Source organism: Octopus bimaculoides, chromosome 14 (genome assembly GCF_046866305.1).
Source record: "Octopus bimaculoides isolate indiv1 chromosome 14, ASM4686630v1, whole genome shotgun sequence".
In the NCBI taxonomy this organism is placed as follows: Eukaryota; Metazoa; Mollusca; class Cephalopoda; order Octopoda; family Octopodidae; genus Octopus; species Octopus bimaculoides.
In genome coordinates, this window is record NC_142941.1 from 3,005,055 (window position 1) to 3,018,118 (window position 13,064).

General features: G+C 34.1%; 1 protein-coding gene across 10 annotated transcripts in view; it reads left to right on the forward strand.

The window, feature by feature from the left end:
- Positions 1-8,537, forward strand: part of LOC106867369 (protocadherin-18) — a 62,681-nt gene extending 54,144 nt beyond the window's left edge. For 3 of the 10 annotated variants that reach the window (XM_014912220.3, XM_052972920.2, XM_052972919.2), the window contains exons 3-5: positions 1,616-1,781; positions 5,263-5,387; positions 7,726-8,537. In XM_014912220.3, coding sequence (XP_014767706.1) covers positions 1,616-1,781; positions 5,263-5,387; positions 7,726-7,746 — 312 coding nt within the window. In that variant the 3' untranslated portion in view covers positions 7,747-8,537. The remainder of the gene's footprint in view (positions 1-1,615; positions 1,782-5,262; positions 5,388-7,725) is intronic. The other 7 variants (XR_008265509.2, XR_016244189.1, XR_016244188.1 and 4 more) reach the window with 3 other exon arrangements.
- Positions 8,538-13,064: the final 4,527 nt, after the last annotated feature.

Here is a 13,064-nt window from a genome sequence, read left to right on the forward strand (position 1 = left end):
AGACTTTCAGATTATTTATCAAAACATATAAGAGAAATGATCCCCAGTAAACCAAGTTCCCAAGAGAAGGAGAGTATATTTTGAAGTATCTGAGTATAACATTTTTGATATGTATAAAAATGTTATCAGTAATATAAGCTTCTGAATCAGAACAATTCCAGTTAATCAAACTAAAACCTTAAAAAATAGAAAGGCTTCAGAAATGATGTTGGCTGAAATACTTAATTTTTGTGATTCATTTGTTAGCTTTTTATTTAAAAAAAAATAATTTGATATTTCATTTGTTTTAATCAAGTGGAAAAAAAACAACCTTTTCTGAGATAAGTTTTATTGACAGATTTTCATTAGTCAAACATATATTCCTTTCATACTTTATAACAGAACAGATGACTGTACTATTTCAAATTTGATTTGTTTTGCATTATTCCTATTTTAAATTAATTTATTTACTCCTCAACTCTAGTTACAGTCATTGTTCTTCACCTACACAAATATAATCATTTCAAAATGTATATTATGCAGGAGTTATATACCTTGAATTTATTTGATCTTTCTGAGTTGTATGCCTTGTAATTTTGTTAATTTCTTATAATTAGCAAAGTCAGACAAAATTTGAACCAAAGGGGTGAAGTGTTACAATTAAATATTGCCATCAAGTGTTCTATTGTTATTGTACCACCTTCATTGTCACCTTATTAATAACAAGAAGTATGCAAGCTGGCAGATTCATTAGTACAACAGACAAAATGCTTAGCGACATTCATTGGTCATGAAGTTCTGAGTTCAAATTCCATTGAGGCTGACTTTGCTTTTTGCTCTTCTAGAGTTGAATAAGTACCAGTTGAATTCTGGGGTCGATATAATCGACTAGACCCATCCTCTAAAATTTCAGGCCTTGTGCCTAAAGGATTATTAACAAGAAGGAAATTTAATCAATATTTTTCCTTTTCTAAATAAAGTCCAAATGTTTTTTCAAATATACGGATAAGTGTTGCAGAGTAAAGGGAAACTCCAAGTGAATTGATTCTGTTATCTTACCTCAATTTTCAATTTCATCTAATATTAATTTACTGCATTTAGCAGGGACCATTCTGTTGCATTCATTTATACCTGACTCCTAGTGCTCTTCCTAGTTTCATTTTTCTTGCAGATATCCAGGCTAAGCACCTTACTAAGCATCCAGACTATTAAACTAAAAGAAATTTTCTTTTAAAAACTTGCTTTTATAAAGGCATAAGCATCACAACACCCTATTTTCCTTCTTGAAGAAACTCTGTATAAGAAACAGACTTTATCACATACAATGATTGAAAGAGAACCACTAAATACTTGTGATAATTAGCTCTTAGTATTTATAAGAATCAGAATAAGTTCTGTGCAATAATAAAGTTCTTAAACTGAATCAATGATTAGGTTTTAATTCCAAGCTGGAATAGTGTCACTTATATCCCTAATGATCTTGGGAAAGTTGAGCATCATGGCTTCTCTTTGTCCCTTGCATATGAGATTTGATACTTCATGTCTATGTAAAAGAAATAAATTAGTATTTATAAGAAATAGTATGGTACTATTTTCTTTAATTATTTGGGATTTGTTTTTTTTTTAAATCCCTCAGATGTATCATGAGTCAATGGAAATAGCACCACACAGTGAACAGCCTGAACAGAATACTGAGAATGGCTCCCGCTATCTCACTGACACAATGCCAACACAGGGAGACAGCAGCCATTGTTGGACTAAGGGCTTCACAGAACAATATGAAGAAATTCCAGGAGTGTTAGGTGAATACATTTAATTTACTTATGCTATGATAAGTTCTGGGCTTCACTATTAAAATCGAAATTAAAATTATTAACTACCTCTTAAAAATAGGAAATTATTATTTGCTCCTATTCCTATGCACACACACATTTAATGCCTTCTCTCTCATTAAATATCATCCTAAGCACACACTTTTAGGATTATTACTTATCAACACATTGTGCCCACGTGGATGTGTAAATGTATGAATACAGATATCATATTCCTCCATCTGACAAGTGTAATTTCCACTGTTAATAATATCAGTTTAGGAACTAAATTATTTCATAAATACTAATTTTAAATATGTTAGTGTTTGTTATTGCTCCTCCTCATTGTTGTAGTGAATATAACAGTTTGATAGATGGCTTCTGTGTTGCAATTCAAAATGTTTTGTACTTGGTTATAATTAAACCTTCAGAATTTATATTTCAAACATTTTGGCATCAGTCACATTTGCTTTATCATTTTAATTTAACCTACTAATAAAACTAAAACAACGATTGCCCCTTAACTATGGCTGGCTTGGTGCTGATTATTCTGATCCAATTTAGAAGTTATTTTAAATAACATCAATTAAAATTGTCTTTCATGAATAGTTTAACTAGAATAAAGTTTTTGTCCTAAAAATAGCTTAATATTTTCTTTTTAATTACTAAATACATGACCCTTAGCCTTATTATTCCATTTTATTTCTCTTTGATTTTCATCTACTTTGCACTGCTTAATCTATGTAATCCAATTCATTAACACTGAGTCATTTCAAAACAGCCACAAGTTTACACTTAAGTTTTCAGACAATTGTCCCTTATGCTTACTCAACATTCATCAATCCAATAATGTGAACTCTTTTGGAAATATATATTTGCATTAGATGAAGAAATTATGCTTCATTTAAAAAGACAATTTTCTTTCTCCTCACTAATTACATTTTACCTTTTATTCTACCTAAAGTTAATCAGACAGCTCACTTATGTTAGTGAATAACTGTCATCAGAATTTATTCATGCCATTTCAAATTTAACCCAGTATGCATGCTAGAAAAAAAAATCAACCCAAAATTTTACATGTCGGAACCTAACTAACTTGACTACATGGTATCATTAAATATCACAATGTCATTGATCTCAAGAAATCAAACCCACAAAACCAAGTACCCTCTATTCACAAATCATCACAAACAAACTATCAAGTTCTTAGCAAGTGTTTTTGTGATGCATCACAGAAACTAAGCTACTTTTTCAGAGCTAGAAAATACCCATGCCTTACATAGCTGCTAACTTTACACAAAATTTGAATTCACCTTTCACTGGCTACAGTTTATATATCTAAGACAAGCCAATAGCCTTATCATACACATGTTAGATCATATCTGAGTAAGAATTTCTGTCTAAACAGTAAGATTTCAATCAACACTACTATCTCCAACCAACCTACAACTAGTATTCTCCTCCTATCTCTTACACCACTATCACAGTTCATTCTCTCTGCACTTACTTCACCAAGCTAACTTGATTAGTGGTGTAATTTTAATTGATTAAACACTTTTTGGGGGGATCCACTACAATCGAAGTTGAATTCAAGAAATGTTATTCATCATCATCGTTTAACATCTGCCTTCCCTGCTAGCATGGGTTGGATGGTTTCACGAGAGCCGGCCAGGCAGAAGTCTGCACCAGACTTCTATGACTGTTTTGGCAGGATTTTTACAGCTAGATAGATGCCCTTCCTAACACCAACCACTCAGTAAAGTGGACTTGGTGCTTTTACGTGGCATAAACAGACGAGGTCAATTTTGGCAAGATTTTTACAGCTGGATGCCTTTCTGAACACCAGCCACTTTACAATGTAGACTGGGTGCTTTTAAGTGGTACCTGCCCTGACAGGGTCACCAATTACTTATAAGACAAAAAAAAAACTTTCAAGAGGGGAGGAAGCATTGGAGAAGATGATCTTGTGTTAGATGATGAAAGGTTATAGTGAGACAGAGAGACAGAAATAGGTTTCTTGCTGTAGAGGAAGTACAAGGTTACCTGGAAGGAGAGAGAGGAATGAAGGCAGAAACAGGTGCGCTACCACAAAGGAAATACACGGTTACCCAAACTGAGGCAAGTGCAGGAGAAGGAGAGAGAGAGTGGGTGACAGCAGGAATATAAATGGAATGGTTGAGTAAAGGAAGAGGAAGTGATAAATTGAAGAGTAATGCCTGTTATCAGATATGAAGCTGGAATTGTAGATTGGACACAAGGCAAATGTGCAGAAACTTAACAGGAAAATTAGAAAATTGTTGACTATGTATGGAGCCTACCATCCAGAAGCTGATACCAACTGGTTGTACTTGAAGAGAGATCAGGGTGGAAGAGATTTAATTGGTGTGGAAGAGTGTGTGCTGGTGGAATGAAACAGCTTAGTAGGTTTTTTACAGAACAGCACAGAAAAGTTACTAAAGGTAACAGGTGAGCAATACTGGAAAAGTGAAAAGGACAGGAATGAAAGACCCAGGGAGAATATAAGAAATGAAGGTATGATCAAGTTGTGAAAGTTTTACATTGGAAGCTTTGTCAGAAAAGAGGGTTTGAAGTAGGAAGTAAATTGAATAGAAAGTTGAGTCAAGAACATGCATGATTTTGCAGGATCTTCAATTTCAAACAGATAAAAAGATTGAAAATAACAAGTCAGATACTACAACTGAATTTTCTTATTGATTCATCCATCATGTCCATTTGATATCAGTATTATAAAAAAAGCAGATGGAAAGTTGAAAAAATACAACCCCTTAGAACTTGAGATTCCAAGGCTTTGGAACATAAATCTGTTAAAGTTGTACCAATGATATTTGGTGCATTAAGGCCTGTGAGTGATGACATAGACAAATAGATAAAGGAGAGTGGAATGCAATGTCCTGTAGAGCTTCTACAGGCGGTTTACCTCTTAGGAACAGGAAAGATCATCAGATGGGTTTTGAGCACTTGATAGTTTATTGAAATCATAGAGATAGCTAAGGTTATGGGGAGTAACTCACTACCCATATAAATTCTACAAGGTACAAGATCAACCCTGAATCAAGTAGAATAATAATAACCACTTCCTTTAGATACTTAGTACATTCATCATTTGAAATATCCTGTTTAAGAAAGCTTATAATTTCATAAAAATATTAGCAAAAAATAAAAATTATGTTTCATGAAAAAATATTAATCTTTTAAAGAGATAAATTACTTTTGAAGATACTAGTGACAAAAAAATCAGTACTGAATAAGATCCATTTATTATGATTGTTACTTTATTAGTTTACTGACCATTGTGTATGTTTGCTTGCATGAGAAAAATTAATGCAGAAATAGTACAATTTAATCTCTAAGTTATATATTGTCCTTCAGATGGTACTAATTTGACATATACACATAACCCAGGGTTAGTAATCAATGTAACAATTTTTATTATGAACACATTATTTTGTAGATTTTAAAAGGGGACTTCAACAACCTAAACAGGAAAACTCAGGATTGAAACAACATTTTTCTAACCAGGTATATTTAATGGAGAGACAAAGATTAACATCCCCACAGTCCCAAGTTATTAATTTGGTATGTTGAACATCACAAACTAAAAGTGATGTTAATTTTTTTTCTTTGACTGCTTGAAATAAATAAATCCAAGAGATTTGATATATTAATGTTTAAACTTCTGATTATCAGGCAGCAATTTATTTGTAAATCTGTACAAATAAGAAAGGCAATGGAAACTGATTATTTGTTTAATGAATAAAATATGAAATAAGTGAAAATGAAAAAAAAAAAAAAAAAAAAATCACATTTCCAGTTTCAAAGAATTTCAAAATGCTGAAAATAGAAAAGTTTTGTTTAAAGCAGTTTATCAAGTTAAAGTTTTTTCTTTTTGTTTATTATACATTAAAATTTGTCAGATATTTTCCTTGTTGCACTACTTTTCAAGGCTCCTTACTCTTCCAAATTCTGCACACTGTCTTCCATACAAATGTTGACATCTGTACAAATGTTTTTAACTTTGAAATTACTGGTATACTCCCAGATTGTTATTCTTCAGTTCTCTATATTAAAGTTTATATAATATCGTTATCCTTAGAATTTATTACCTCCAATTAAATCCTCTGCCCTTATCTTCTATGTAATTATATCCATCTTATTACTCTTCTTTCAGATAGTTCTCTAAATTTTGTTTGAACATTTCTCTTCGACCTTTTCATTATTATTTATCATTAAAGTTCACTTTCTGTACAGTCCACTACATCATATTCATATAGTCAGTTTTAATCCATCCTATTAACCTTCTGTTTTTGCAAGCTAAACCTTGACTACTACTATTGTATCCTCCTTAATCTTTACTACTGATTATATACCCTGATATTTTATATATTTTTAGCAAAATTTAAGTAAATCCAGTTTTTAGATATGCAGAGGTTCACAACTCAGTCACATATAATTACGTATGTTGTGATAAGGTTTCCATTTTCATTTGAAATATAAAATAGCTGAATGTTAAATTTTCTGAAGATTAAGAATTTGGTTTGGAAATATGTAGCGCGTGTGTGTGTGTGTGTGTGTGTGTGTGTTTGGGGGGGGGGGGGGCGTGTATGCATATGTGCCTGTGTTCATATATGTTTGCACAAATACATTCATGTATGCATTATGTCTGGTAATCGTTGAACTTACTAGGCCCTCCAAGACTGGTAAGGTCAATATGATTGATATTCTTGAGCAACAACTTAACAAAAGAGAATGCTTGCAATAGAATGGGTTGTTAAAGGAACCTAAGAGTCAGTTAGAGTGCTAAACTAGGAGATGAGTTAAATGAATTAAATCTACCACAATAATTGAGGACTCCACTTGAAATTTTGACTTGCTGTTGTTAATCGAATGTAGTGCATGATGATATTTTCTGTATATGTCAATCTTGTATTCAGAAACTACAAAATGAACACAAAACCATATATATTATTTACAATCCCATGGCAAAGATTTGAATAACATTTATTTTGAGAAAAAGCAACCAAATTTCCCTCAAATCCTATTGTTTACTAAGAAACGAAATGAGAAATGGAGATCATCAAACCAGTTTCACCAGAGTTTATCTACATCATCTTTCAAATTTAAAAACAAAAATCTTCTAATGAAAAATATAAACAAACTGTTACTGGAATTACATTTTCAAACTGAAGACTTAATATATATTTATTAAACATACCAAAAAAAGATTTCTATGAATGCATTTATTCATAACAATGTTGAGTTCGTACTTTTGTTTTTAAATCCTGGTCACCAGTCTTGTACCATTATATAAACTTATTTACTTTAGCAATATTTCATATTTTTTATGTGTGTGTGAACGAAGAGTACATGTGCTCAAGTATGTGTGTGAGAGCAAGTTTACATGTGTTCTTACATGTGTGTGTGTGTGCATGTATGAATGCAATAGAAGCATTCTGTCATTCACCTCACACTCTTGTGAAAGTATCTGATCCTCTGTCACCCTATCCATATCACTTGTTCCCCTCTCCCCTCCACCCTACATTCTCCCTCTTGTACCTTAAAGGTACATCCTAATACTTCATCACTTCCATCTTCCACTCTCCTTTTTCAACTGGGGTAGCCATGTTTCTCTTCTACAGCAAAACACCTACTTCTTTTCTTGTCTCTCAACACACACACACACACACACATTGGTTTTGTGTGTAAATGAATGTGTTTATTTTGTTAGACCAGCACATGAATCAGTGAGTTAATAAAATAAAGGAAAAGGGTTTTGTAATTGATAGTGTATAAAATGTGTAAAATTTTGTACCATAATAATATAAGTTAATAAAGAAAGAAAGTCTGTTATTTATTGATGTATGTATGACAGAAGGTAAACATTTTATCTTAATGTATTTATTTGTATCTTTTACAGAATTCAACAGTTCCCACTTAACTACATCACCAGTTTCACAGCAAAAACAACTTCTTCACATGGATATTAAAAAATAATATAAATTTCACTAAATGCAATAGCAATTTTAAACTGAAAAACCATTGTTCAATAACTGGATAGAATTGAATGTTTGAAGAACTTGTTTGAACATGCTATGCATTTTGTATGAAATGAACCACAGCTTTGGAAATTACATTTCTTCTAAATGCTATTTTTTCTGTTAAATTTCTATTTCTCAAATATTTATAGAAATGAAGTACGAAAAAAAAATCTAAAAACAATTCTGCTTCTCTCCTGAAAGAAGACATGGAAACTGTTCAGCTTACAACTTATTGATATACTATTTCAGCCTGGAGCTAAATGAATTCTGGTTGTTTCTGATATTCCATTGAGGTGCTTCAGTTAAAACATAAAATTTAAAAAGATTTTTGCATATTGTGACATCACACTGTAAACAACAAATGAAGTCTAACATTTATGAAAAACAAGAAGGTATATATAAAAAGAAAAAGGGAAAATATATAAACAGGAAGAAAAATAAGGAAATACATAGCAATGGTTACTTGAAACCTCAATTCTAGTGTGTGCTTCAAGGTTGTGAAATGAACTGTCTGGTTAATTAATCCCTTCATCATCAGCTATGAATATGTTTAAATTTCCATATCAGTAAGAGAATTATATAAAATTCACAGAAGATTCTTTTACCTGAACATTTTAATAAAAATATTAAATATCACAACAATTAACTTCTAAGTCAATGGAGCCAATATTAAAATATTATTTATACCATGTTTTTCACTTTATTTACCTATTTTTTAAGAACAAAACACTCTCAACCTAAAGGGAAATTTATTGAAAATAAGACTAACAAACACTATCTTACATCTAAAAGTCTTATTAATTAGCTGATAAACACATTTAACTTCGAAGTAAATTGAATGCATTAATCTCAATGATATTAATGTTGCAAATCATGCAAAATTTGTTCAAAAACATTTATAATAAGTGAAAACAAACAACAGCTTTCATCACTTAGTGCATCTATGAATTTGTGTGCAAGTGTGGATGTGTAGTAACCAAATATACTACAAAGTGATGTTGGCACACAAGCAAGATACTGATTATTGATTTTTCTTTTTTTTTTATCAGTGATAACTCTTGTGCTTGTATAGATTGAACAAGAATTTCACATGTTTTGAAAATTTCGCACGCTCACATACAAGTAGATCTCACACAAACATACATCCATACTTTCACATTTATGTGCATCTGTGTATGAGTGCACTCATACATACATATCATCATTACCATTTTAGCATCCATTTTTCCATACTTGCATGGGTGTGAAAGAATTTGTTGAGGCAGATTCTAGTACGGCTATATGTCTTTCCTGTCACCTAACTTCACTTGTTTCCAAGTAAGGTAATATTTCCCCTTGGCTAGACACATCATGGAAGACAGGTTATAAATGACACTGCATGTATGACAGTGCCACTCACAGCCATCATATGATGAGAAGACAAAGAGATACACACACATATATATATATATATACACATACACAATGCATATATATATATATATATATATATATATAATTTTTCAAAGTAAACTCTGTAATCGTTACCAATATAGCATAAGATTTCACCTAAAAAAATCTTTAATTATATTCCTTAAGGATCATTCTCCTTGTTTATATATCCAAAGTTTCAAATTTATACATTTAAAAAAGAGATTTAACACCGAAGTTTTTTATCATCAATCAGCAGCAGCAGGAACATTTAACATCCATTTTCCATCCTGGCATGGGCTGGATGGTTTGATAGGAATTGGCAAGGTTAGGGGCCACACCAGGCTCCATAGTATGTTTTAGTTTTTGTTTCTACATATATGTTTGTATGTATGTGTGTATATATATATATATATATATATATATATATATATATATATATATATACACACATACACACACACACATATGTATGTATGCATAGAAAATCCAGGCTCCTACATAAATGGGACCAAGCATTGTAAACTATACATAGCGGAATGGGTGAGAATTCTAAAGGACTCCCTCAACCGAAGGAACATCCCTAACTCCAGAACTCCAGGATATAAAGCATGATGGTGCAAAAAGTTGTGTATAGCAAAGGATGCAATTTCTGTATTGGCCTCATTGGTGAGGGATGAGTGTGAAAGCCATGTTGAGTTATGTGCTGAAGGATGAGGTCTTTGGAAAAGGGAGAAGTGAGACAGATGATCTCTGGTTTGCAGATGGTTTAAGGAATGTGCACAGCAATAGAAGGCGCAAATGTATTTAGATGAAGGATACAGGGAGACATTGAGCCAGAAAAGCTAGAAGTTATTGCTGAAAGAGTGGTATGGTTGTGCCATCCAAAATTACAAAGGTAAGTATAGATGAAAAGTTGGGATGGACATGAAAGAGAGAATACAGGTGAAGTTGGAAGATGTCAAGAGGATGAAAGAGAAATATGGGAGTTATGGAGGCAAGCTAAGGAGTTGAGGTGTTTTGGGGGTATATAAGCTATTCGGAGAAGACAGTAAAAGAAAAGAGGCAGAGAAGGAGTGATATGTGGCAGTGGGCAAACAAGCAATCATCACAAGTGGTGAGACAAGAGGTATGAATGATGAGAGACGTGAGCAGGGTGATGTAGGAAGGAAGTTAGAGTGATATTGATGGACAAACAAGAGATATAAATAGTACAGTTATAATCGAAGTATGTGTGGATATTGATGGAGGAGCAACGGTGAGTTCAAATAGAATGATGAAGATGGACCAATACAGTTACTTACACAATGATGGATGGGGAAAGCAAAGTGAGAAATATGAGAAAATACCAGTCATAATTTGTGAGCTTTACAACAGGTACGAAAATAAAAGATGGAGGGGTATGAGTGATAAAAGGACATGATAATTGAAAGGAATGGAGAAATGAGTGACAAAAAGATGATCAATAAGTAGATGAGAGAGGGAAGTCAAGAATGCATGAGTGGAAACAAATATAGGCTTGGGTGTCTTGGGTGTTCAGATTTAATTTGACAGTTTGCATAAAAGGAAAACAAAACATTATCCCATCCAAAAATAAAAAGAATTTTAAAAAATCACAAACTATCAACTAGATTATAGCTGGGAGATAAGTTTACTGAAAGTAACTACCCTCAGTTTCCACCATGACCTTAAAACAACTTCAAAACTTGGCACATGCATTCCTCACTGTATCCCTGGGGAGATCTTCAAACACCTCCTTGATCTTGGCTGCCAGCTTGGCCTTGGTATCGCAAACTGAATGTGGGTGTTTTTGTCAAGTTATTTCACTTCTAGTCACAATAATATATGATTTTAAAATTTCCCTCAGCTAAGCATTTTATATTTCTCTCTTTCTCTCTACCTCTTCAACAAACTTTTTAACAATGTAATTTGCTTCTTCGTGTCTTTAACATTTCTCTTTCCCCTCCCCTCTCACTTCCACTAACCACATGAGTGCCAGCATAGTGCATCTGCTGGTTTTCTACTCTCTCACTCACTCTCACATTCCCTTTTCCTCTCTCTCACCCCTCCTCCCCATTAACAGACTAAAGCATAAAGTGTGAACGAATGGGTAGAATAACAATAATAATATAGATTTAATTCAATAGAAAAATTATTTTCACTATCAACACACCACTACCACCATCATTATCATTATAGTTTTCAGTAACAAAGCTCATTTCATTTCATTTCAGTTCAGCTGTATATTTACTTTTTCTTGCTGTCAATGTATCTCTACTCTGACAATAAAAACACTATCTGCTTCTCTCTCTCTCTCTCTCTCAATGTAGCTGCCTCCCCTGTCCATCTCTCTCTATCAGCCTTTCTTTAATCTCACCACCAGAACATCACCCTCTGCTAAATATTGTATCTGAAACAGATATCTTTCTCTTTACCTTTCTCTCCCCACCTTACTGCACATCATTAACACTTCTCTCTCTCTCTCTCTCTTTTCTATCACCATCTTTTTCTCTTGCTCTTTACCACACACTTCAACTAGCCACATGAAACATTTGGCCTTATACATCTTTCTCTACTTCTTTCTTCTCTACTCACACTCCTCCCCTCTCTCTCTCTCTTTTACTCTACCTTTCACTCCACCTCCACAACTAACTAAAGTATAACGGGTGAATGAACAAGCAGATTATTATATAGATTGTGTGCACACACATATATATATATATATATATATATATATATCATCATCATCATCATCGTTTAACGTCCGCTTTCCATGCTAGCATGGGTTGGACAATTTGACTGAGGACTGGTGAAACCGGATGGCAACACCAGGCTCCAGTCTAATTTGGCAGAGTTTCTACAGCTGGATGCCCTTCCTAACGCCAACCACTCAGAGAGTGTAGTGGGTGCTTTTACGTGTCACCCGCACGAAAACGGCCACGCTCGAAATGGTGTCTTTTATGTGCCACCCGCACAAGCCAGTCATGGGGCACTGGCAACGATCTCGCTCGAAAATCCTATGGGAGCCAGTCAGGCGGTACTGGCAACGGCCACGCTCAAAATGGTGCATCTCATGTGCCACCCGCACAAGAACCAGTCCAGGGGCACTGGCAACGATCTTACTTGGCTTGCCGGGTCTTCTCACCCACAGCACATTTCCAAAGGTCTCGGTCAGTAGTCATCGCCTCGGTGAGGCCCAATGTACGAAGGTCTTGCCTCACCACCTCAGCCCAGGTCTTCCTGGGCCTACCTCTTCCACGGGTTCCCTCAACTGTTAGGGTGTGGCACTTTTTCACGCAGCTATCCTCATCCATTCTCACCACATGTCCATACCAGCGCAATCGTCTCTCTTGCACACCACAACTGATGCTTGTAATGTTCAGCTTTTCTCTCAAGATACTTACACTCTGACGGGTATTCACATTAACATTACACATCCAATGGAGAACACTGGCTTCATTCCTTGCGATCTTACGTATGTCCTCAGCAGTTACAGCCCATGTTTCACTGCCATGTAGCATGGCTGTTCGTACGCATGCGTCATACAGTCTGCCTTTTACTCTGAGTGAGAGTCCCTTTGTCGCCAGCAGGAGTAAGAGCTCTCTAAACTTTGCCCAGGCTATTCTTATTCTAGCAGCTACACTTTCAGCGCACCCACCCCCACTACTAACTTGGTCGCCCAGATAGCGGAAGCTATCGACTACCTCTAGTTTTTCACCCTGGAATGAGATAGAAGTTGTTTCCTGTTTGTTTACAGTCTTTATTGCACCTGAACATCTGCCACAAACAAAAACTAACTTTGTAGTTA